Here is a 24458-nt window from a genome sequence, read left to right on the forward strand (position 1 = left end):
TACAAAAAGGGAAAAAATGAGAGTCACCTAAAATCCTTCAATTTTTCTGTGGAAATAAAGTGAATCATAAACGGTGAAGGTAAGCAAATATCAGGTAATCTCAGGAGGAAGATCAGTGATTGAGTAAGAGAAAGATGGGGGAAGAAGACATTATTATTTTAATTTTAGGTCTTTTCTGAGAAAAATTAACATCACTAGTATGTGGGGTTAACTTGCGTGATTGTAATTTAAAAGGATTTATATCTGTACTCCAAGTATCTAAGGCCAAAGGAATGTTGGTATTGAAAAAAAGTATTCTGAGTTTTGCCATCAGGCTAACCCTGTCTTATCATGGGAGGAGTTTAGTCATTTCTGCTTTGAAAAATTAATTAGAATAGCTTTCATGTACTTCCTACCACTAGTCCCTTCCTTAGTCCACAGATACACTGTTTCCTTTTTAAGGTCTATGTTATACAGCACCAGAGGAGGATGAGCATTAGTGGGCATCTGAAAGGGTTAAACAGTTCAAACTGTGCCAGATTAATTTGTAAAAACTAATAGCAAGAAGAAATGAAGTTTAGGGAGAACTGTTACTTTTGAAATTGCTTAGGAAATGAAACATTTTGTAGCAACTTGTAATGTCTTTAGTTTTCTGCTCTTTGTGTGTATGTGTGATTTAAAGCTAGATGCTATCTATTGTATGACCTCAGCAGAGCTCTTGACATGCAGTGCTGCTGCTGCTGCTGCTATGTGTCAGCCTCAGAGGCTAACAGCATGACTTCGCTAGCAGATGACAAAAGATCCCCAGAGAGGTTAAGTGACTTTGCTAGCTGGGTCTAGCTAGCAGGTTGAGAAGTGACGCACAAATTCAGATCTCGTAGCTCAGCCGCCTTTCTCTTTCTACATATATAGATCTTACCTAACAGTAGTAACACGGGATTGATGTGGCTGAGAGGCAGACAGATGCTTTAATAGTAGGGAGGTTCAGTGGTACCTTTGAGTGCTTCTTGGTTACCCTTATTTACAATGCCCCCTGCTGGCCTCCAACCAGCCCGCTGAGCTTGGGACAGGGCCCTCTCTATCCTTGTTCAAGGAAAATTGCTGATATTTGACCTCTTCCTTTCTTGCATCTCTGAGGCATCATTTCCTAAAATAATTAGGTCAGTATTAGTTGTGAAATGATTTGTGTTTAGACAGTTTGATATGTTCTTTCTCTCACCATAATTTTTGTTTTTTTTGTGTAAAATCCATACACCGGTGTTTTGTGGCCCCTCTTTATATTGTGCTGACCAAAGGGACACTTCCTGGCAACTTTTCCTGTGTATATTTATAAAGGGTCTCAGAGTCTCAGCAATCGGATCAAATAAGGTAGAGAGGGCTGGAGAGCAGGGAAAGCGACACCAGTGTGCAGTGTGTGGAAGCAGCCCAGGTCTACTCTTCGAGAAGAAGCCTGTGCTGGGAGCCTGGATACCCGAGAGCTTATCCAGCGGTTCTGCTAATGCTGTGGCTTGCCCTCCAGTTTCCTCATGCAGAGAATGACTGACAAAGCACCTGACCACTCCATATTTGGGATTTAACTCAAAAATTCTGACTTTATTGCTCTATACTGACTAGCTTTGGAGCCTGAGAAGTTATCTCCTAGAACCTGCTGCCTTTGCTGAGATTGGGCTCAGGACTGTTGCTCCTTCTTGGGGGTGATACAGTCTCTAATCATCGATGGTGTGAACCTCTGACAGGGTGATTGGGAGAAAGATGTCATAAGAGGAAAAACCAATACTGTTTTCTGAGGTGCTTATAGATTCTTTCTAATGTGTAAAGATGTAAACATTCTTTCTACCAGTGCATGTTTTAATCAAGTGCCTTCCTTCTTGTTTCCCACCCCTGTCTTTTTGATAACAAGGAAATCGGCTTTCATGCTTCCCCGGCCCAGAGAAACCCCAACGCTCATCATTTGGACCACAAGGTGGAAATAAAGCAGTAGGTAGAACAGAAAAGATAAAGCACAGCTCTTATCTAAGTGGCTCTCTCTGCCTGGGCTGACTCTGCCTCATTCTGTGCATATTGATGTCCCTGCTGCCTCTGGTTCCCATAGTGCATTCCACTTGGATTAGTTACCTTTACCCTGTGATTTTTTTTAAAAAAATTTTTTTTTAAGATTTATTTATACAAGAACTGGGTTATAGTCAGAGGAGCAGGAGGGTGAGAGAATTCACTAGAGACAGAGCAGGGAGCCTAACAGGCAGACAGGAGCAGTGGGCGCCGCAGTAGAGGTCTGCTGCGCCATGTGGGATTCTCGCCGGGCCAGCTGGGATTGAACCTGTGCTGCAGAGGCTGTGGACAGCTTCACAGTGTGGTGCTCAACCCGCTGCGCCACCGGGGAGGCCCTAAGATTTATTTATTTATGCATACAAGAACTGGGGTACAGACCAGAGGTGCGGGGGTTGAGAGGATTCACCAGGGACAGAGTGGGAAACAGAACAGGCAGACTGACTGAAATACATTGCTGAAGGGAGCAGTGGGCGAGACAGGAGAGGTCTGCCGCGCCATGTGGGTGGCTCCCTAACTGGCTGGGAATTGAACTCGTGCTGCAGAGGCTGTGGATAGCTTCACAGTGCTGTGCTTAACCCCTTGCACCACCAGGGAGTCCCTACCTTATGATGTTAACCCTCAAACACAGTGCTGTCCAATGGAACTTTCTGTGACAACAGACATGTTCTTTATCTGCATTGCCCAGTATTGGTAGCCATAGCTACTGAGCATTGAAGTACAGCTAGAGTGACTGAGGAACTGAGTTTTTGATTTCCTTTATTTTTAACTAATTTTAAGCCACCTATAGCTGGCGGCTAACAGATTGGGCAGCACTTAATTTGGGTGAAATGAAATGTGGATTTTTTTTTTTTATAATATTTGATACTTTATTTGAATGGATTCTAGAGGTAGGATCTGAGGATAGGAATTGTGATCAAGTGGACGAAAAAAGTGACTTGGGAAACAAGAGACTTGGGTTTACTCATTGTTTCAGATGTTACTTATTCATTCAACAAACATGAGGCTGCTCTTCTGTGAAAGGCACTGTGCCAAGCGCTGGGGACAAATAGAACTTCATCCCTAACTTAGAAGGACCTAGTCTCTGACTGAGAAAGAGTGACAAGCAGTGGTTCAAGTGAGTTCTTGGAAGACTGAGAAAATGACAAGCAGGGACACATGAGTTGAGCCTCAAAGAACAAGTAGAAGCTGCCAAGCTGAAGGTGTGGGTGGAAATCATACAGAGGCTCATGTGGTTGCTGTAATGGGCATATTGAGAGGACAAGAGGCACCTGCAGCAGAAACCTCTGGAAGCTAGTTAGGGGCTAACACTCAGGCCCTGGGGCAGCAGCCTGAGAGTGTGCGACTTCAGTCTTACAGGGAGTGGTTTTCAGACCCTAGTTGAGGCACATTAGAACTTCCACAACCACTTGGTTGGGATGTCATAGAGGTAGAAACTAATGTGAAACCACAGTTGACTTCCTTGCCCCCCAATTCACTGACTCAATTTTAAGTAATAGTTTAAAATTGAATGTATAAGTAAGTTTATACTAATAAAACACTGCTTCTACCTACTTTTTTTTTAAGGTTTTTTTTTTTTTTTTTTTTTTTTTTTATACTAGAGCTGGGGCACAGGCCAGAGTCACGGGAGGGTGAGAGGATTCACCAGAGACAGAGTGGGGAACAGAACAGGCAGGCTGAAATTCACTGCTGAGGGGAGCAGTGGGCAAGACAGGAGAGGTCTGCCTTGCCATGTGGGACCCTCCCTGGCTGGTGGAAATCGATCCAGTGCTGCAGAGGCTCGATCCTCCTACTGCGCCACCGGGGAGGCCCATCTACATTTTTTAAGTCTGTATAAGATTGCATTTAGTGAAAGGATCTGTAGACAGTCATAGGCTGAGCAGGTTAAACCTTTTTTAGGGCTTGAGTCCCAGCGTCTAGGCCTCGGTTGCCTCCCCTAAATGTTGGAGGTAACGTCAACCACAGGCAGGCAAGTACTGGGTTGACACCACTCTGCAACATCCTTGCCGTGATGTTTAGATTTTCAGATGGTGTCAGAGAGCCTTTATTTCATTTTAGTCTTTGGCGGTCTGTCTCACACAGGTGACAAAGGCAAGTCTTAAAGGGAGATCACCTGTAATCCAAATGACAGGCAGTATCTAATATGTTGGTGTTGCTGCTTTCATTTCCAGGTGGAAGAAGTCTTTCCTGTGCAGCCTGGTGTTTGGCATCCCTGTTATGGGTTTAATGATCTATATGTTGATACCCAACAGCCAGCCCCATGAATCTATGATCCTGGACCACAACATCATTCCAGGACTCTCCATTCTAAATCTTATCTTCTTTATTTTGTGTACCTTTGTCCAGGTGCGTATCAGAAAGGGGCAAACCTCTCCCTCCAGGCCTCTGTGTGGCCAGCACATACCTTGTCCTTTTGTGCCAGAAGCACCCCTCCAGCCTGCGTGAAGTGGTGCTCTCTCTCAGCTCTCCTGACTTAATCTCAGTCAGTTGCTGCATTTTTCTGTTTTATGACCAGCAGAGGGGGGTATCCTCTCACATGGGGCACTAGAAAGGTTCTGAACAGTTAATTGCAGGTACTCAGCTTTCCCTGGAATAGCAACCACCTTGCTGCAAGGATCAGGGAACCAATTTGTCTGCAGTTTGCTTACTATTTAGCTTGATTAACCTTGGTTGTCACAAACTGCAGCTGGACCACTTTGGAGCTCATGCTTCTCTTTAATGTCCTATATCAAATGACAGAAATGTCATCTGAGGATGACATATAATTTAAATGTAATTGAAAAAAATACAGGCCTCTAGTTTCATTTCTACTTTGGGGGCAATATGAAAGGAACCAGTGATATTTCTGATGGGCAGTGTGCCCTCTGTATATTTTAAAATATAAAACTCTTAACTTAATGTTAGAATGTTTAGTTTAGGACTATCTAGGGCCAAGTATTTGTAAGCTGATTTTGTTTTTTTTTTTCCTTTCTGTATATTCTTCTTTACTGCAAACATAGTATACATTTATAATGAACATCACACTATTCTGAAATATAAGCAAAAAGGGGAAGGCATTCTTTTACTAATCACACACTGCCTCCAACCCAGTCTCTCATTCTCCCAGGTTAACTTAATATTATCAATAGTTGGGTGTTCATTTTTCCAGATCCCCATCTATATAGGGGAAAATCCACGTTATGTGTGTATGTACATGTTCACGTAATATAGATACAGACTTCTGACATGGGACCATACTAGATAGACTGATTTATAACTGGCTTTTCACTTAACCTTATACTGTGGACATCTTTTGTGCTAGTGGTTTATAGTGCCAGCGCACTCTCTTTAGGGACTGCCTAGCCCTGACCACAAAGTAAATGAACCATGTTATTCACCTGTGATTACTATTATCTTATTGATGGACATTGAGGTTCTGTCCTCTGGGTTTTAAATGTCTCCCCAGCCCTTGATCATCTGTTCAGCCCTGATCATCCAGTGGCCAGTAGTTGTCAGGATCAGGAACTACACTTCAAAAAATATCAATTACAGAGGAAAACATCATGTCAGAATTGTGTGTGAACCTGGAGCATTCTCACTCCTGAAGGGCCACCGGCCTCTGGGTACTCCTGGAGGTCTGTACCCTGCTTGTCATAGTCGCCCCCACCTTCTCCTGTCTTCCAGTTCCTCGGTGGGTGGTACTTCTACGTCCAGGCCTACAAATCTCTGAAACATAGGACAGCCAACATGGATGTGCTGATTGTGCTGGCCACAAGCATCGCCTATGTATATTCCCTCATCATCCTGGTGGTGGCCATAGCTGAGAAGGCTGAGAGGAGCCCCGTGACCTTCTTTGACACGCCTCCCATGCTCTTCGTGTTCATTGCCCTGGGGCGTTGGCTGGAACACGTGGCAAAGGTAACTGTAGCTTCAGATTTAAAAAGAGTCCTTTCTTTAGTAATTCAAATCTTAATTCATTTGAACACCATGTTTAGTATTACTAATTATGTACAATCTAGAGAAAGACTTAAGAAATGTGAAACCTCTATATAATTAGATGATCTGATCTCTAATCTCCAAATTGGTGACGACTTCTAAAACCCCAGCTAATCTGGTTAATTATTTAAACTTTTGTTCAGGTGTACTTTGCAATGGAAAGAAACCTGGATTTCAGATCAGAGTTCACGCCATCTCTTAGAGCATAACTGAGTACATAGCTTATTAGTCTAGAAATCCACATTTTTATTTTAAGTTCATGCCATTTTTAACACCCTACCTTGTACCCAGTATTTAAATGTAGCCTATAAAAGAACTCAGGCCCTAAAAGAAATTGGATTGATCCTAGAAGAAAACAGTGGGCACCTTGGTAGTGCTTTTCCAATCTGAAATGTAATTCATAGAACTTAGTGGCTCAAACATTCAGTATGGGGAGGACATGGCTGCATGACAGTGGACAGTGAGTGACACACATTCTAGGGGATCCTTTGACATGCAGTGAGGCTATTAGAGGGGCAGCTGCTTTCTGCAGGGGTTTTCTCTGGTCCTGGCCTGTGAATGTCAGTCTGGTTTGCACAGACCAACTATGACAGCTCTTATTTAGCATTCTGGTTCTTTCTTAGAGCAAAACCTCAGAAGCACTTGCCAAACTCATGTCTCTCCAAGCCACAGAAGCCACGGTTGTGACCCTTGGTGAGGACAACTTAATCATCAGGTGGGTTATCCTCATCAAAAATCCTTGGTCAGTTTATATCAATCTGTACTGTGTCAGATCCCCACCATGTACATGACAGGACACTAGACCTTGTGAGGGAGGACGAAGAAGACATGTACTGAAAGAGCCTGCCTCTTGATCCAGTTGAGTGAACAGGGCATTTACATACTAAGAGGTAAGCGAGAGTGCAGGGTGCTGTGTGTATGCCAAATGACCAGTGAGAGGTACAGATGAGGAGTGTTCAGAATTTAGAAGAGGAATTCTAGTGGTGGTTGAGGGAAGCTTCATGGAAACGTGGATCATGAGCTCAGCCTTCCTTGGAAGCTTTGGGGGATTCAGACAGGCTGGGAGATAAGGGCTTCAAATTGCCAAAGAATAACAATGGGAGTAGTATTTTCCTTTATAAACTTGACAGATAAATTAATGATAATTATTGTCATTATCTTTGGAACTTACATAGCATTTACTATGAGTCAGGTATGAAAAACTTGATGAAGAAGAGCTTGTTATTACCCTTATTGTACAGATGAGGTAACTGAGTTTCAGAGAAGCTAAGCAACTGGTCCAAGGACATGTAGGTATTAAATAGTGAAATTGGGATATGATCCAGGCTGTTGGTTCAAGACTCCAAATTCTTAATCCTTACGTATACTGACTTTTAAAGCATTTTAAATAACGTTGACTTTTTTTTTTTTTTTTTTTAAAAACAAATGAAGGCTTCTGTATTTCCCTGTCATATTCTAGGCAGTGGTTATTTATAGACCTTTTTCATATTTCTGAACTCTCTCTGGCCCCACCACTTTTCCCTTTAGCCTGTGATCTCACTTCTGATTATTGAAAATAGGGACCATTGGATGGAAAATCCATCTATTTCCTGTCACTCGACCTACAAAGCTAACCTTCCCCACTGCACTTTTTCTCCCACCTGCCCTGGTAGGAGAGTTGTCTCTCCCCTGGGCCTGTGCTCAGGAGCCTTTCTCTGTTAATTTCTCATTGATCTTCAATGGCTCTGTCTCTCCTGCTTCTTACCTTCCAGTATCACATACACTCCAAATGCTCCCCTTGTTAAGACAGACCTTGTACCCTGTCCTACCATCTCTTGCCCATTTGCACGCTGTTGCCACTGCAACACTGGGTGTGTTGTGAGAGATGGCCTCTGAGGGCTCACTTTGTTGAGTACATGAATCGGTGGTGAGACATGAATGAATAAAGTTAATGAGGCACAGGCCCACCGCAGCGCAACACCACCAGCTTTTGCCTGGGTGCTGGCTTTTAAGTAACCCTCAGAAATTCATAGTGTTAGCTGAGATTTGAGAAATACTGTCTACTAGGTACACTACTTAGCACTTCACATAACTTACCTAGCTGTGATAAATAACTACCCTGTGAGGTGGGTGCTGTCATAATCCCCATTTTGCTAGGAAGAATCTAAAGTTCAGTGAGGCGAAGTAACTTGCTCAGGTCCATGACAGGTTGGGACTGAAGCCCTGGAGACACAGAGCTACCCTCCCAGCCACCCCCTGACTGCCTCCGTCAGAGGACCGGTGTGCCATAGCTGGTGGCATTTGTGGGTGCTCACGCCCCCAACTGCTTTGCTGGCCCTGCTGTAATTATGCATCTGGGTTACTTTTTTTTTTTCCTTATAAATTGATGACATACAAGTTTCTGAAGTATAAAAGCATTGAATAGAGTCTTGGGCAGCCGCAGCTATCCTCTGTCATTCAGAAGTGCTTCTGATCGGGTGAACCACAAGGCAGAGCATTCTGCAAGAAGACAGGCACCTTGTCAGATGCACAGACCTGATGAATTGCTAAAGGAATGTGGGGCTGCATCAGTCATAATTCATTTCTTCTCCAAAGGGGGTGATTGATTTGGGGTTATGGACACTATGGGCCTGGTTATTAATTGTCATGATGGGGAAATTACCATTTTTAAGCTAGGAGCCCGAAGACCAGAGTTCATTCTGACATTGGCTCAGATGGCTGTATATTTGCAGCACATTAGTTATGTTTGTCAAACAGGGTGGGGATTTTACCCCACCTTCCTGAGAAGGTGCTCTGGCTTCTGGGAGGACCAGGAGCCCTGGTCATATCCTCTCTCCCAGGTCAAGGCTGCTGGCTCCACCCCCAAGGAGTCCAGTCTGTAACATGAGGTGTGCTGCCGAGTGTGGAGGGGTCTGTGGCACTTTCTGAAGGCCTCCCAAGTTTCACTCCTCAGCTGTGCCTTTCAGTGAGACTCATTCCTGTCCCTCCATCTATCTGCTGGAGACGCCTGTCCTTTCTCTTCACCTCAAGTCATGGGTAATGGAGCATCTGCATGTGAGCTCACTTTGCTGGCCCTTGCTTCCTTCGTGACTGCTGTGGGCTTTTTCATGGACTTTTTTCGCTCACCTCATTCCTTAAATATGTGTGATTGTTGGGGTTTCAGGGCTGGCCCTATTGTCTTGGTATGTCTTAGGTACATCTCTTCCCCATGTCTTCAGATACCCAAATGTGGAGATGATTTTCATACCCACCTCAGACCTCAGCCTGTTGGACTCTTTCTCATGGTTGGCTCACAAAGTCTCAGAGTCAACCTGTGTGTGGCCTTCCCATCTTCTGCCCTTCTATATTCTGCCTCTCTTCCCCTAGCACCCGTCTGTCTCAGTGGATGACCCATCACATGCCCACTCCAAGGCAAAGCCCTGGGCATCTGCCTTCCCTCCCCTGCATATACCCAGGCTCCATCCTCTTGATTCTAGCTCCATGACCTTGGTGCCCCTCCCACGGCCCCCACTCTTGCTCAGGCCACCACTCTCTTTCCCCTAAAGTATAGCAGATTCCTCATGACCTGCTTCTAGCCTTGTCTCCCTCCAAATATTTTTCCACATTCAAACCAATGATATTTTGGAATCATAGCTCTAATTGTGTTACTCTGTAGTTGAAAATCCTCTTGCAATTCCCTGTTGTCTTGTGTTTTTCTCTCAAAGGACACACAGGATTCTGCGTCTGCCCCGGGTGTCTCTTGTCCCGTCCTTCCTCTGTTGAATCCCAGCTGCCTACTGGCATTTCTCAGAAAGAGGGTCTCTTCTCCCTGTGCCTCTGTGCACACATGTCATTCCTCTTGCTGAATACTTTTCTTCCTTCCAGCTCACTTGTCTCCTTGTTCATCAGGTCTCAGCAAGGATGTCATGTCCTTTCCTGTCCCCCTACTACCTGGCTCATTGCTCCCCAGTGCTCAGAGAGCTCAGTCCCTCTGTCACCTGGAACATAAACATGGTGGTCCTCAGACACCTACACTGCTTAGCACTTCACATAAGTTACCTAACTGTGATAAGTAACTACCCTGTGAGGTGGGTGCTGTCGTGGAATGAATGGTACGACTGTCAAATGTTAGAGAAATAAATTACACTCGTGTGTAAATAAACTCATGTTTATAACATTAAAAGACCTGCCTGTCTCCCACTTTGAAGTCTTACGTTTTTTATAATTGGGGAAACAAAATTGCAAGTTATTTCTAGGCAGTGGCCATTCTATTATGTTCTTTCTTTGTTATTTTGCTTTGTGTTAGATGAGGGAAGAGAATAGAGAAGAGGAGACAGGTGAGGTAGAAACACTTAAAGCTGAAGAAATACCAGGGGACATTGTCTTTCAGTGGCATGTATTTCTGTAACTTGGCATTTTAGGTGGATTTAGCTTCTGAAGAAGAAATGCTGCTGGGAATTCCCCAGAACAAACCACCATGTCTCCCATGAAGTGCTATTCACCTTAAATTAAGCTCATTAGAGTGAGAAAGATGTGATTAATTCAGATCAAAGGGGAGATTCAAAGTTAGATTAGGCAGGATTAGCGTTACTAAAGATTTCTTAGAAAGGCACTCCACCAGTCGAGTGTGCCAAGTGTTACCCTATGAGCAAGCATTTAGAGCTTAGTAGTTAGGTTGTTCGGGAGGATAAGGTTCCGCCTGTCAGCCCTCTGAGTCCTCTTTTCTGAAATGAGCAAGTGCTTCCCCAGACACAGGCTTCTCTTGTCAAGCAGAGACCTACCTTTCTGGGAGATTTAAAAAGAAGCAGAGAATATTTTCAAGATGTCGGGATCTCCCTGTCTCTTTGTCTACCACATTGCCCCAGACAGACTTACACTCTAGGACACTGCCTGTGCCCACTTTCCCTTGAAAGATTTCTCTTTTTCAGTACTACCTTTATTTTATTCTGGCCATTATTGAACTTGCATGTGTCAGTCTGCTTTCTGCTCCTGTGCTGTAACCTCCTGAGAGGAAGGCTCCTCTTCTTCCTGTTCGTAACCCCAGTGCCTATTACAGAGTCGGTAGTGAAAATATCCATCAGGTGATAGCAGCCACCATATTCCCTGGACACTTCCTGTACATCAGCTGTGTGTGTTGCTGAGCATTTGACATGCCTCATCTCAGTTAAAACCACCATTGTAGAAAGGAGGACACTGTGGCAATGAACCAAGTTTGACCCAAAATCACATGCTGTCCTGGGACTGGCCAGCACTGTAACATGGACCCCAAGCGTCTGAGGTCAGGGCCATCTTGTCATGCTCACTGCTGTGTCCCAGCACCTGGCACACTCACTGGTTCACATGGCACTTAGTGTTGGGATCTGGCATCGGCCAGAGCAGCGTGTGCTCACATGAGCCTGCAGGGAGGTGGCGGCCTTCGTACATAGACAGGTTCTTGAATCCTCACTACTATGTAGAGGATGCTCCTGAAGTTTTTAAAAAAGAAAATATTGATGCAATATTTAACATCTCTGTCTGTACATGCTGGTTCCAAAGTTTTACATATTTATGCACAGCAACATTTAAAGAAATGGGCATGGGTATTTGATTTTGTGCCTCTCCTACAAGCATATCACCTCATATGCTTGGGGAAGATTCAATGAAATAAAACAGAGAAAATTATATAGTACATGTACTCAGTAAATGTTTAATTTCCCTTCTCAAATAAGATGACTTTTTGTACATTCTGTGATAGTTTAGATGTAATTGTAGAATAAAAAGGATGTTTGAATAGCCCCAGAGCCCTGCCTGTTCTATGTGCCTGCTCCTCTGACTCCTCTGCCTTGTTCATGAGCCCCTGTTAAATATGTAGTGAAGTGAATGGGGTCTGTGTCATGCTGTTAGAGAGATGCTTTCGAAGCCTAATGCCCCCTCTTGCTTTCTCACTCTGTTCTCCTCATTCCATTATACGTTACTCTCTGTCTCTCTGGGATCATCCCTCCAGCAAACAATTCACAATTTCCTATCTTACTCTGCTCCCTCTTCCCTTTCACAGCACTTCTTTTAAAAGTGGTCCTAGGGCCTCCCTTGTGGCACAAGGGGTTAAGACTCAACCTATGTCCACAGCCGCTGCGGCATGAGTTTGATCCCCGGCCAGGGAGCTACCCATACAGCGCTCAGATCTCTCCTGACTCGCCTGCTGTAACCCTTGGCAGTTTATTTCAGTTGGTCTGCCCTTTCTGTTCCCCACTCTGTCTCTGGTGAATCCTCTCACCCCCTACACCTCTGGTCTGTACCCCAGTTCTTGTATGCATAAATAAATATATCTTAAAAAAAAAAAAGTGATCTTAGATGCTTTCTCCTTCCCCTCTGCCTCCATGAATTTTTTTTTTTAAGATTTATTTATTTATGTATACAAGAGCTGGGGTAGAGGCCAGAGATGTGGGGGGTGAGAGGATCCACCAGAGACAGTGGGGAACAGAACAGGCAGACTGACCGAAATACACTGCCGAGGGGAGCAGCGGGCAAGACAGGAGAGATCTGCTGTGCCATGTGAGTTTCTCTCTGGCTGGCCGGGGATCGAACTTGTGCTGCAGAGGTTGTGGATTGTTTCATGGTGTGGTGCTTAACCCCTTGAGTCACCAGGGAGGCCCAAGCCTCCATGAATTTTTGACATTGCTTTTGCCAAATACATCAAATAAATCTGACCATTGTTTTTTTTTTAATCTTCATGGCAGCCTCTCATCAACATTTTTCCTTTTTCTCTCTCTCTTAAAGTCTTTTCTTTTTCTTTTTTATTAACATATGCACATTCACTGAAGTAGACAAATCCTAAGTGTAGAGCGTGATGGGTTTCACATGTGTGTGCATCTGTGTGGCAGTGTCTGTGGCATTTGGTTCATTTGATGGCACATCATCCCCTTTCCCTCCTGCGTCAGTGACTTGTCCTCCCGCCTGCTTAACCTCCAAATCTTAAAGTGTTCCGGGGCTTAGTGCTGGGGCTCCTCTTTTCCAGTTATACTCCTAGGTAAGCTCACACCATCTATATGTGACAACTTTCAGATGTGTCTCTCTGTCTCTGACCTCCTCACTTGCCAGTCTCATCTTTTCAACTCCCTACCTGACACGCCATCGCCTCCTCTGTCTTGGACTGCCACAATAGCCTGACTCTTCTCAGCTTTTATTATTGCCCCTACAGCCTATTCTCCTGCAAGAGCTAGGGGATGACTTGAAAATATGAATCAGTTAGTATCACTTTCCTACCAAACACCGTCCACCCAAAGCCCCCTCTCTGTTCTGCAAGATCTGACATGGTCAGACCCTTTCTGCTTCTTTCTGTTTCTCAAAGGCATCTTTCCTGCCTGCCCCAGGGCCTTTGCATTAGGGCCTGTTTCCCCAGAGCCTGTTTTCTCTCTTGAGTTTTCTTTCCCCCACACGTTGAATTCTGTTGTCACCCAGGTCTCAGTTCAAATGTCATGTCCTGAGAGAGGCCTTTCCCAATTCTCTCTTCCTCCCCACCACATAAAGAAGCCCTCCGGTGATGTCATCCTGTTTATTTTCATCGTGGACTTTACTTGATACCTGGAACCATCTTGTTTATTGTCAGTTTCCTTCACGGAACTTGACTTCATGAGGATTGGTTCTTTGTTGTCCTACTCACAGCTATGTCCCCAGTGCCTAGTACAGTAGCTGCAAAGTGAATATTGACTCAGTCTGTAACTGAATGCATGAGACAAATACTGCTGGTTGGTGTAAAACAAGTATAGTCTCAGTAGTCCAACAGTTTGTCTAGAACCTGATGTGGGGGACAGACCAGGAGGGTGAGCTCCTGTGAGTAACTTGAGTGGTATTTTTTTGCAGAGAGGAGCAAGTGCCCATGGAACTGGTGCAGCGGGGTGATATCATCAAAGTTGTCCCTGGGGGAAAGTTTCCAGTGGATGGGAAAGTGCTGGAAGGCAACACTATGGCTGATGAGTCCCTCATCACAGGTTAGGTGACTCATTTTGCATTCCCTTCTGGTGGGTGTCTCAGCAGTTATCAGGTCACATGAATGCTGACTGGACTTGATATGTGGTGGTTGGTCTCTGTTCTCTAGGAGAAGCCATGCCCGTCACTAAGAAGCCCGGGAGCACAGTCATTGCAGGGTCCATAAATGCACATGGCTCTGTGCTCATTAATGCCACCCATGTGGGCAATGATACCACTTTGGCTCAGATTGTGAAACTGGTGGAAGAGGCTCAGATGTCAAAGGTAATGAAGAAATTTAAAAAATAATACAACTTCATGTCCTCATTTTAGAAATAATTCCAAGAGTTCTGTAGAATCAGGCAGACTTTATTGAGGTGAGATTAACTTGTCAATGTTGTTAATAAGGGAAATAAGAATTCCGTACTTGTGGTGTTTGTTTCCTTGTAGATTATAACTTCCCTTTCTCTTGGTGTTTTATTTCCATAGGCACCTATTCAGCAACTGGCTGACCGGTTTAGTGGATATTTTGTCCCATTTATCATCATCATTTCAACTTTGACATTGGTGGTATGGATTATAATCGGCTTTATCGATTTTGATGTTGTTCGGAAATACTTTCCTGTAAGTTGAATGCTTTGGGCAGTATAGTTATTGTGTTAATAAATAATGTATTGCCATTAATCCTATTCTTTCATGTCTTAGATTCATTGGACTTTAATTACCCATTACATTTTATTTACTTGTTTTGCTTATTGGCAGCAAAACCTTAGCTAGGGTAGGACAATCAGTCACTGTACTTTTACTTTCCAGTTAGATAATTTCAGACCCTCATTTGCAATCGACTTTCAGTTGTAATGAGGAAAACATTTACACTACGTAGTTTTGGCCATTTTTGAGACTAAGGTGCACACAAAAAAGGTCACTTCACACAGTTTCAATGGCATGATAATATTATTTAACAGATTTTAAGGAAAATATGTATTTTGTTCTCTATGCCCATCAATACTATCTTCAATCTCATAGCTTCCTAGGCACTGCTAATAGCTTTTTAATAATTAAATATGTTTAAATATTATATATGAGGCAATGGATTAGACATGTTTGAGTATAAAAGGTGGATGAAGAATACTATCTTAGGAAATATAAAAGATATTGGCATCTAGAGGGTAGAGGCCAGGGATGCTGTAAACATCCCACAACTTGTAAGACACACCCCCACAACAAAGAATGATCTGGCACTAACTGTCAATAGACCTGAGGTTGAAAAACCTTGATTTACCTAAAAAGCTAAGTGCCTACTAAGGCAGTATTTGATTACTGGTGAATGGAACTATGTTTTACCTTATTTTACCATAGAGTCATAGAGTAAGAAACTGTAAATAGGGACTGTATCATTTTTTTCTTGAAAAAAATACTCTACCCATAATTAAAATTATATAGTCTTAGGGTGCGCCTCATTTAATAAGATGTCATTTTTTGATGTCAGTTTCTCCCTCAAATTCCTTATTTTAAAATGAAAAATGTCCATGTTAAATACTTTCTGATATTTAAGGAGACCTCAGTGCTTTTAAGAGTAACCCCTAACAGTATCCCTAGAATTTGCCAGTGGCCATTAAGACCACTGCCTGAAATTTCTGCTTTTGTGGTAGAACAGCTCATTGGCCTGTAGCTGTGAGAAGACTCAGTCCTAAATAAGAATGTGTCGCTTTTTGCTGTTCCCTGCCTTTTCATCTTACTTTGGCTTTTTTTGTTTGTTTGTTTTTATCTGCAATATCAGGGAGGATGCTGGCAAATGAGGTACTGCATGTTCCTTTAAGATATTTTCATCACTCTGCTATATAAAATCATTTGTAGGCACCACGTTCATGTTAACTTCTAGGAGTCCACCCAGACTCATCTGAATGTCAGGTTTTATTTTGACAAGAATTTCACTGGGTTTTAAAAACACACACACACACCATCTTTATCTCTAAAAATTGCATGTTAAACAACATGTCCCTCTACCTAAATCCTACTGTTCCTATGACAATCCAATGACTTTAAGAATTTATCTTGTTTTAAAATTGCTACTTTAGAAACTTAAAATCAAAGAATAAAGTGTAGTTAAAGAGATTGTGTTCTATATCCTTGATTTAGAAACTATGCTTTTTACTATAATTAAGTGAATGTAGGATTTCTTGATTGTATACCAGAGTCATCAGCCATTTTGAAAATTAAACCAAGATAACTTCTCAGAATCAAATAATTAATACCAATAGATGTCCCCAGGAAACTGCAGAGAAGACACATATTTTCTTTGTTTGGGGTTTACAAAGAAAATAATAGTGAAAAACAGAGGAAAATAAAGATGGTTCCAAATCTCATACCCAGAAGTAACTGTTCTTTCCACTTTGGTGAACATCTTTCTAGTGTTGTTCCGAGACCATATGCCGATAAAGCAGTTAATTTTGTACTTATTAAATCGTAGCACATGCCATTTTGTACTTTCTTTTATCAGTGATGTTAGCATCTTCCCATGTCAATTAGTATAGATAGACAGCAGTTGAACATTCCATTTTGCATACCATACTCATAATTTAATGAACTAGTTCCCTATTGCATGTTTCCAGTTTTTTATCATTACAAAGAACACTGTGATAAATATCTTCATTTCTTTTCCCAACTGTGTGATTATTCCTTGATTTCTTTGGAGACCTATCATTTTTTAAATGCTTTATACTAATGACTAATAAATAACGATAATCCTATCATTACAATTTCTTAGACTCCTTTCCTATTCCAGGTGTTGTATTAAATATATCTCTGTGTTTGTATGTGTATTATCTCATTATTTTTTACAATAGCCTGTGAGATGGATAGCATTATTTCTATTTTTAGGTGAGGAAACAGACACAGAGAAGCTACATTAATGTCAGAGCCAGGATATGGACCTCTGTGGTCCAGTTCTAGAGTCTATGCTCTTTCCGCTATCAATGATTTTTACGTGACTCTGTGCTCATAATGCCTTTCTCTGAATAAAGCCAGTAGGATCAGGTTGGAAAACTGCAGTAGGCACGAGGGGAGTGAACCATGTGCTATCACCAAAGCAGAGCAGAGTACTTCTGTATTTCCTACACCCACTCATCAGGCCAGCTCAGGTCCCGCTGCCCGCACTGCAATACTCTCATATGATTAGAATTCAGTGCGATTTCTCATTTAACTACACCTGCCTCTGTCTCTTTCATCTTTTCAGATCCCTAACAAGCATATCTCCCAGGCAGAGGTGATCATCCGGTTTGCATTCCAGACGTCCATCACAGTACTGTGTATTGCCTGCCCCTGCTCTCTGGGCTTGGCCACACCCACGGCAGTCATGGTGGGCACTGGGGTGGCCGCCCAAAATGGCATCCTCATCAAGGGAGGCAAGCCCCTGGAGATGGCCCACAAGGTTGGTTCTGTGCTCCTTGCTGACTCATGGGTCTCAGCTGGGATGATTTTATAGCTATATGTACTACCTGGTTATTACTTTTTTTAAACTTGGAGAGTTCTAATGGAAAAAGTATCTAATGGAAAAAGTTTCAGCTTGGTATTAAGAGAAAAACCTGAAAGAGGCTCTAGATAACATTGTGAAGTGAGTAAAACAAAAAACTTGGACTGATAGTGATGATAGCAGCAGCAACACTTAATAGTTACAGAATTAAATGGTTTATTAATTGGTTAGGTGTTATCAACAACTCTTTGAGGTGGATGCTTGTTACTCTTATTTTACTGATAAGGGAACTGTAGTAGAAAGAGGCAAGGTAACTTGTCTGCAGCTGAGAAGCCAGACTCCATGCCTATGTAGTCAAGCTCCAGAGAAAAAAACTGACTCTGTGTTCATGTGATTATCAGAGGGGTCCTGTGACTTTGGGGAGTAGAATAGTGAGAAACATTGCTAGTGAAGGGTCTTCCTTTGATCCAACGTACCAATCCCTGACCTTTCACCTTTCCATTTATTTAGAGAATTTGTTGATCATTTACTATGGGTGAGTCCTTGCTAGACCCTGGCAATGGTCACAGTCCTTGACTGTCAAGGTGCTTATGATTTAGTGAGCAGGACAGAAAACAGTCAATAATTAACCAGTACTATGAGAGTGTGGGTTGTGCGGTTTACCAGGGCCTAACCTAGACTTGTCTGTGTTGGACTGGAGATGAGGGGAGAAAATTAAAGGCTAATTTGAGACCTAACAACTGAGCAAGAGCTGGCCAGTCCAGAGTTTGGGGAGAGAGCTCTGGTGATGGGAACAGCCTGGGGAGATATGCTGCATGCCTCATCCTAGACTCCTCCAATGGGGGACCATGAACTTGTTCCTCACTGGTTCATCCCCAGCATCTTTCCCAGTGCCAGCACTCAACAGTTATTTGCTGAATAGATAAATGAGATACCAAAAGAAAGTCATACAGAAATTGACAGATGAATCTTGAGGACAGGATGGAAGGGAAAGGTGTGCCTTCAAGGTTTTACAAAAGATGCAGAACTTAACCCAGAACAACAAGGAGCCACAGAGGGTGTAAAGTGTCTACATAACTAGGTTATTTGTTGGGAACATCATTCTGGCTGCAGCGTGAGGGCTGGACTAAAAAGAAAGAAGAATTGTTGGAGGAAGACCACTTTGTATGTCAAAGAGTCCACTGCTTAGCGTTGGAAACAAAAAACTGTTGTTTGCTAAATAAGGTGAACTGTGCTGGTGAGATAGTGTGAACCCAGCAAGTAGCTGACTTCGTAGAAGTATGGGGTTCAGAGACTGGTGGACTTTCAGAAGCAGGGGGGCTTAGTGCTGGCCTGGCCCTCTGGCTGAGCATAGATGGGTGGGGATTGTTCAGGGCTGCATTAGCTAAGTGGGGTTGATGGTGGTTACTTGTTAATATGGCCAAGGAAACTTCCTGTCTTCCTTGAACTTAGAGTTTAAGAATTTTATTCTCAATAGGCTTTGCACTGTGCAGGCCAGATAAAGCGGTGGTTGGCTGTCCAGACATCAGCAGGCAGGAAGATGGGCAGACTCTTCTGGCTGTGGTTCTGACTGACACAAGGAGAAATCTGTTCCATGTTGCTGTCTGGGAGACATACCATGCAATCTTTTTTACATCAAAGTGGGAGTTTCTGGTCCAACCTGATGAAGGTTAAGCACAGTATGGACTTTCTTTGAGCAAAGAGGGAAGCAATGTCTTTGCATAGATGTGGTTGGACCCAGGGTTAATTGCAGAGGATTACGTTATTGAGCTGTCAAGGAGTATTGTCTGCTTGAGGTGGATTGAATGAAGTCCTGTCTCCAGATTGGTGCACTCTCATAGCCCCTTTCATTTGTATTTGCAGTGACCAAGATGTTGTTGTTTTGGCAGATAAAGACGGTGATGTTTGACAAAACTGGCACCATTACCCATGGGGTCCCCAGAGTCATGCGGGTCCTCCTGCTTGTGGACATGGCCACACTGCCCCTCAGGAAGGTGCTTGCTGTAGTGGGGACGGCTGAAGCTAGCAGTGAGCACCCCTTGGGTGTTGCAGTCACCAAATACTGTAAAGAGGTATGTAGAGTTGGCATGCTCATTCCCTCAATCTTCAGACCTCCTCCCTGGCTTGCTCTTCTGCCCTGCTCCCTGGTAGGTTAGAAGCTTCCCCGCTCCTTCCTTCTCACATGCCTTCTGGCCTGGCTGCCACTGGCACACCTGTGTCAGCTGCCTTTGAGAGGCCTTGGTGGTGTGGTCTAGGGCTGGCGGAGCTACAACTCACACTGATAGGTCCCTTGTCACATTTCCAGATCATCACAAGAGCAGTTCAGTGTTAACAGTCTTCTTGAGCATTTACTGAGCATCTGTGCTTGGGACATCAAAAACTAGTAAGATGTGAATTGTGCCCTTTGGGAGCAGGCGGTCAGTGGGGGGAGACAGAGCATAAATTCAGACCTTTATGTGCAGTTAGTGCAAAGGGATACAAAAATGAATGGGATACTAGGAGTGCGGGAGGGTGAATCCACTCAACTGGGAGCACATGAGATGGAGAGAAAGCAGCAGAAGTGAGCTCAGGGGCCAGGGGAGTCTTGGCACAGTTAATGAGGAAGCATTATTTCTTTGATCTCTCCCCCATAGAAGGGCCTATTAGTTTTCTATTTTCAATCTGAATTTTGAGGTAACATGATGTGCCACAATATTGCCCCCCCCAAAATTTTAAATGACCTGAATAAATAAAAAAATTATCAATAAATGTAGAAAGGTGTCATGGATGCTTGGAGGAAAAAAAAATTGACAACTCTCCTTGGATAGGACTCTTACAGAAATCTCATTTCATGTTCTGTCTCGTGTAAGGTCAGACAGCCTGTCATTCCACATCTCACCCTGCTGATGTTTCAGGAAGAATTACCTTCACCCGCAGTTATCCTCCCTTGCTGTTTTGTTAACCCAAGTAAGAACAGCCCTCACATGTTTCTTCTGCCTGTCACCACTCCTCCCTGGGTCTCGTGAATGGTAGTTATCTCAGAGGAGCTTTCTTACCACTCATCTATCCCATTGTTTTCATGAAACTGTTTCCAGCACAAAAATATCTCTCCTCTTTGATACCTGCACACTCATAACTGAAGGTGAAGTGCCTTTCTTCTTTCTGGCCTGCAACTGTACATTGTCACAAAGCATCCACCAAGGAGAGAGTTTAGGCTGTTTAATTTAATATTGTAATGTCTCTATTCCTGAGTTAATAGTCTCTTCACCTTTCCCTGCAGCAGTTCTGCTTCCCTCTTAATTCTGGTAGGTGCTGTCCCCTCCCAACTCTCCCTCAGCTCACTTTCCTGCTTTCTGGTCTTTTACCCTCCTTGCTTCCTTCACAGGAACTCGGGACAGAGACTTTGGGATACTGCACAGATTTCCAGTCAGTGCCAGGCTGTGGAATTGGCTGTAAAGTTAGCAGCGTGGAAGGCATCCTGGCCCACAGCGAGCACCCGCTGGGCGAGCGGCCCACTCACCTGAACGGGGTTGGCAGTGTTCCTGCGGAAACAGGTGCCCTGGCCTTTGTGTCTGTGGCTGCAGGAGCTGGGCTGGGCTGACTCAGATGGTGGTGTGCCAAACGGTGCTCCACAGGGAGTACCGTCTGTGTGTCCCTGCTGTGGACAAGGGTGGCTCACGGCAGGTGCCCTACATGCCTGTCTTCCCTGGAAAACCTGCAGTTTCTCTCTTTGATGCATCTCAATTTTGACACTAACAGCAGACAAAAGTAGCATGTTATTTAAATTCATAGAGTATTGCTTCTCTACTTCATAATCTTGAGTCCCCTCTTTCTTATTCCAAGTTAGTTTTACTTCTCATAAGCTACAAAGTAGACAGATGGAAATTCTACTTTTGTTCTTCCTAAACAGGAAAGCTTCCATGTGGTGGATTTCTGATGGCTGCATAGTATGCACAGAGCTGGCAGCAGTCGGGCACAGCAGATGGAAATGGTGTGCCCAAGCCAAGAACGGCCGCTGGGTGGGCTGACAGCTGTTTCTGAATAAGGGCCTTTCTTTTTCTAAGGACAGCTGGCTAGCTATCAGCATAAGGGTGTGGGAACCCCAGCCCCAAACCCAAAAACCTATGTTTAGTGTTTTCTCTTTAATGTGTTGGTATTTAAATTCTGATTTTGACTGCACTGTTAGGAGCCATCTGCCACCCTGTAGTGATGTAAATCTACTGTCCGGCCTTTCGCTTAGCATCTACGGGTTGGTCTGTGAGTGACAGTCTACGTTAGTAGCACACACAGTCAGAAGGTGACGGGTGAAGACTGGCCTTTCAGGAGGTATAGTTTTTAGACATTTCGTAGATATAGACTAACTGCTGATTCACCTTGGTCACCTATACCAAGCAGTGATTAATCTAGTCAGCATTTGGTGCTAGACAGATAACTGACTGCTTCTAATCCCTGTAGAAAAAAATTCATCAGGTACGTTGAAAGGCAAATAAGGAACTGTATCATGTTTCTTACGTTATAACATATTCACACATACAGCATAATTATCTTTTAATGCCCCATTTTAATTCACTACATATTAGTTATACTGTTTTTCCTGGTCCTTTAAGGATGGGGTTCTGAGAGGCATTTACTAGGTTTTGGTTTTTCAGAAGGGTTAAATGAGGGTTTTGCTCTTAAAAGAATCCCATGTTTGTTTTTTAATTCTTTCTCAGAGTGAAATTGGACAACTTGGGAATAACCACATACTCTTTTAAACAGATGTGGCCCCCCATACCTTCTCCGTGCTGATTGGAAACCGCGAATGGATGAGGCGCAATGGCTTAACCATTTCTAGCGACATCAGCGACACTATGGCCGATCACGAGATGAAAGGCCAGACGGCCATCCTGGTGGCTATTGATGGTATCGCTTTGCTCACGCCTTTCTTTGCTCTCAAAAAATGAAGTTTGTTAGAAATGTCAGGCAAAAATAGATTCTTCCCTTAAAAAAAATTCTTCCTCTCTGCTAAATTTAGTTCTATTTCTAAAAGGTTGCCTTGCCCTCCGTTTCACTTCATTCTCGGTCCTGGGCCCCTTTCTTGTTATCTCCATCATCACCCAGGAGCCAGCTCTGTCCTTGAATCCTTGCTCTGGGAATTGTCCTCACCATCATCATTTGCTTCTGTGTAAGTGGGCGGTTCAGAGTCATCCTTCTCCAGCACTGCAGACAAAACAGCAAGTCACCTTCTGAGAGGTTTAATCATCTTGGGTTGTCGGAAAAATCATGTCTTTTTTCAGTTTTCTATGAAAAAATGCATCATCACTTTTCCAGCAACCTAATAGACTGCCTTTAATGAGATCTGCAACTTTTCACTGGTTTATAGAACTGGGTGTACGCGTTGCTGCTCGAGATGATGTGTCTCAGTACTCGGATTATCTCTCGGGCCTTCCATCGCAGGGAGATAAAAATTTACTTTAGAATCTTGCTTAGTTGTTGTTTTCTGCCACCTCATGTACAACTGGGCAAATCAGAAATCATAATTTATGTCGCTCTGTTTTGAATGTTCCTGCCAAATACATCCTGTTCCCCCATTCTCTTCATTTCTTCTTCCTACCACCAAATCTACATTCTTGTGAACCCGCAGTCCCCTCAGCTCATCAGATCAGGATTGGCGGAACCGAAGGCGCTTGTACTTCCCTCACCTCTCTGTTCTCGTCATGCCTCCACGGCCTCCTGCTTCAGTATCTAGACATTCCTGAAAAAAAAATTCCACAAAAATTTTTCAGTAGGAAGAGACAAAAAGGATTGATTTTCTAGCTATTTGGACAGTTGTCACTTTTCAAAGTTACGTTGTTGTTTATCCTACTTTAATAGCTAACTTATATTATTATTGTGAGTCAGGTACTCTGTAAAGTAATAGACTTTCCTTGTAGAAAATTTGGAAAATTCCAAGACCTCTAAAGAAGAAAATGAAGTCAGCCATTATCCTAATTTGGCCTTCAGGGTTTTTTTTTGCTTGAAACAGGATATTATAAGAACTGTTCCCAGTCATTCAATCTGCTTTCCCCCGGGCTGCCCGGTGCTGCGCTGGTGTGCCCTTACCTGTGCTGCTTCCTTCAGGTGTGCTCTGTGCCATGATCGCCATCTCAGATGCTGTCAAACCGGAAGCTGCCCTGGCTGTGCACACGCTGAAGAGCATGGGTGTGGATGTGGTTCTTATCACGGGGGACAACCGGAAGACAGCCAGAGCCATTGCCACACAGGTGTGGGCCCGGTGCCGGGAGCTGGGGACATCTGCAAGGGACTTTAAGCTCACAGAAGTAGTTGTCTGGGGGTAACAAAAAAAAAAGGCCCCAGTGCCTCTAGTGCTCAGCTTTGCTTCTGGTCTTCCCTTCACCGGTGTTTTTCTCTGCATGAGCTTTATTCTTCTCCTGGCTGTGTAGCACCCAAGATCACTGTGCTGTTGCTGCAAGATCATGTCCTGGTCCCTGGATGCTGTGATTCATGCATGACAGATTGCAGCTATGGAAGAAGCTATTCCAGCATTCTCTATTTTCCAGTCTTTGCAATGGGGGTGGGGTAGGGGGAGAATTATGGCCTGAGGGTTGAAATAACCCCATAGCTTTTTGTTAAAGGGATATTTTGCCAGCTCAGCCCTCCTCATTTGGTGTGCCAGAAAAATGCCTGGGTCCTACGCAAAGCACCTCAGTCCCTGGAGTCTAAGTTTGGGCTGTGAGGACAACCTTGCCACATGCTTACCTGATTCCTCATGTGGCAATGGCTCAACTGTGAATTCCTGAAAATTATAGACCTCCCTCCACCAAAAAAATGTGTGGATAAGAGTCTGCTTTTGAAAATGAAATGCTATGTTTTTTTTTTTTAAGATTTATTTATTTATTTATTTATACAAGCTCTGGGTACAGTCAGAAGCACGGGAGGGTGAGAGAATTCACCAGAGCCAGAGCGGGGAGCAGAACAGGCAGACTGACAAAAGAATACACTGCTGAGGGGAGCAACAGGCACAGCAGGAGAGGTCTGCTCGCCATGTGGGACCCTCGCCGGCGGCAGGGGATCGAACCGGCACTGCAGAGGCTGTGGGCAGCTTCGCAGTCCAGCGCTCAACTGC

The 24458-nt window shown here is 43.7% G+C and overlaps 1 protein-coding gene across 2 annotated transcripts in view; it reads left to right on the forward strand.

The window, feature by feature from the left end:
- ATP7B (ATPase copper transporting beta) overlaps nt 1-24458 on the forward strand; it is a 75124-nt gene that overhangs the window by 45404 nt on the left and 5262 nt on the right. For both annotated transcript variants that reach the window (XM_037527254.2, XM_037527253.2), the window contains 12 exons: nt 1880-1956; nt 4197-4371; nt 5689-5922; nt 6624-6715; nt 13798-13925; nt 14033-14187; nt 14392-14526; nt 17138-17332; nt 19264-19446; nt 20739-20907; nt 22112-22255; nt 23453-23595. In XM_037527254.2, the coding sequence (XP_037383151.1) occupies nt 1880-1956; nt 4197-4371; nt 5689-5922; nt 6624-6715; nt 13798-13925; nt 14033-14187; nt 14392-14526; nt 17138-17332; nt 19264-19446; nt 20739-20907; nt 22112-22255; nt 23453-23595 (1830 nt within the window). The remainder of the gene's footprint in view (nt 1-1879; nt 1957-4196; nt 4372-5688; nt 5923-6623; nt 6716-13797; nt 13926-14032; nt 14188-14391; nt 14527-17137; nt 17333-19263; nt 19447-20738; nt 20908-22111; nt 22256-23452; nt 23596-24458) is intronic.

Source organism: Talpa occidentalis, unplaced genomic scaffold, assembly GCF_014898055.3.
Source record: "Talpa occidentalis isolate TD23 unplaced genomic scaffold, MPIMG_talOcc4v2.1 talOcc4.5, whole genome shotgun sequence".
In the NCBI taxonomy this organism is placed as follows: Eukaryota; Metazoa; Chordata; class Mammalia; order Eulipotyphla; family Talpidae; genus Talpa; species Talpa occidentalis.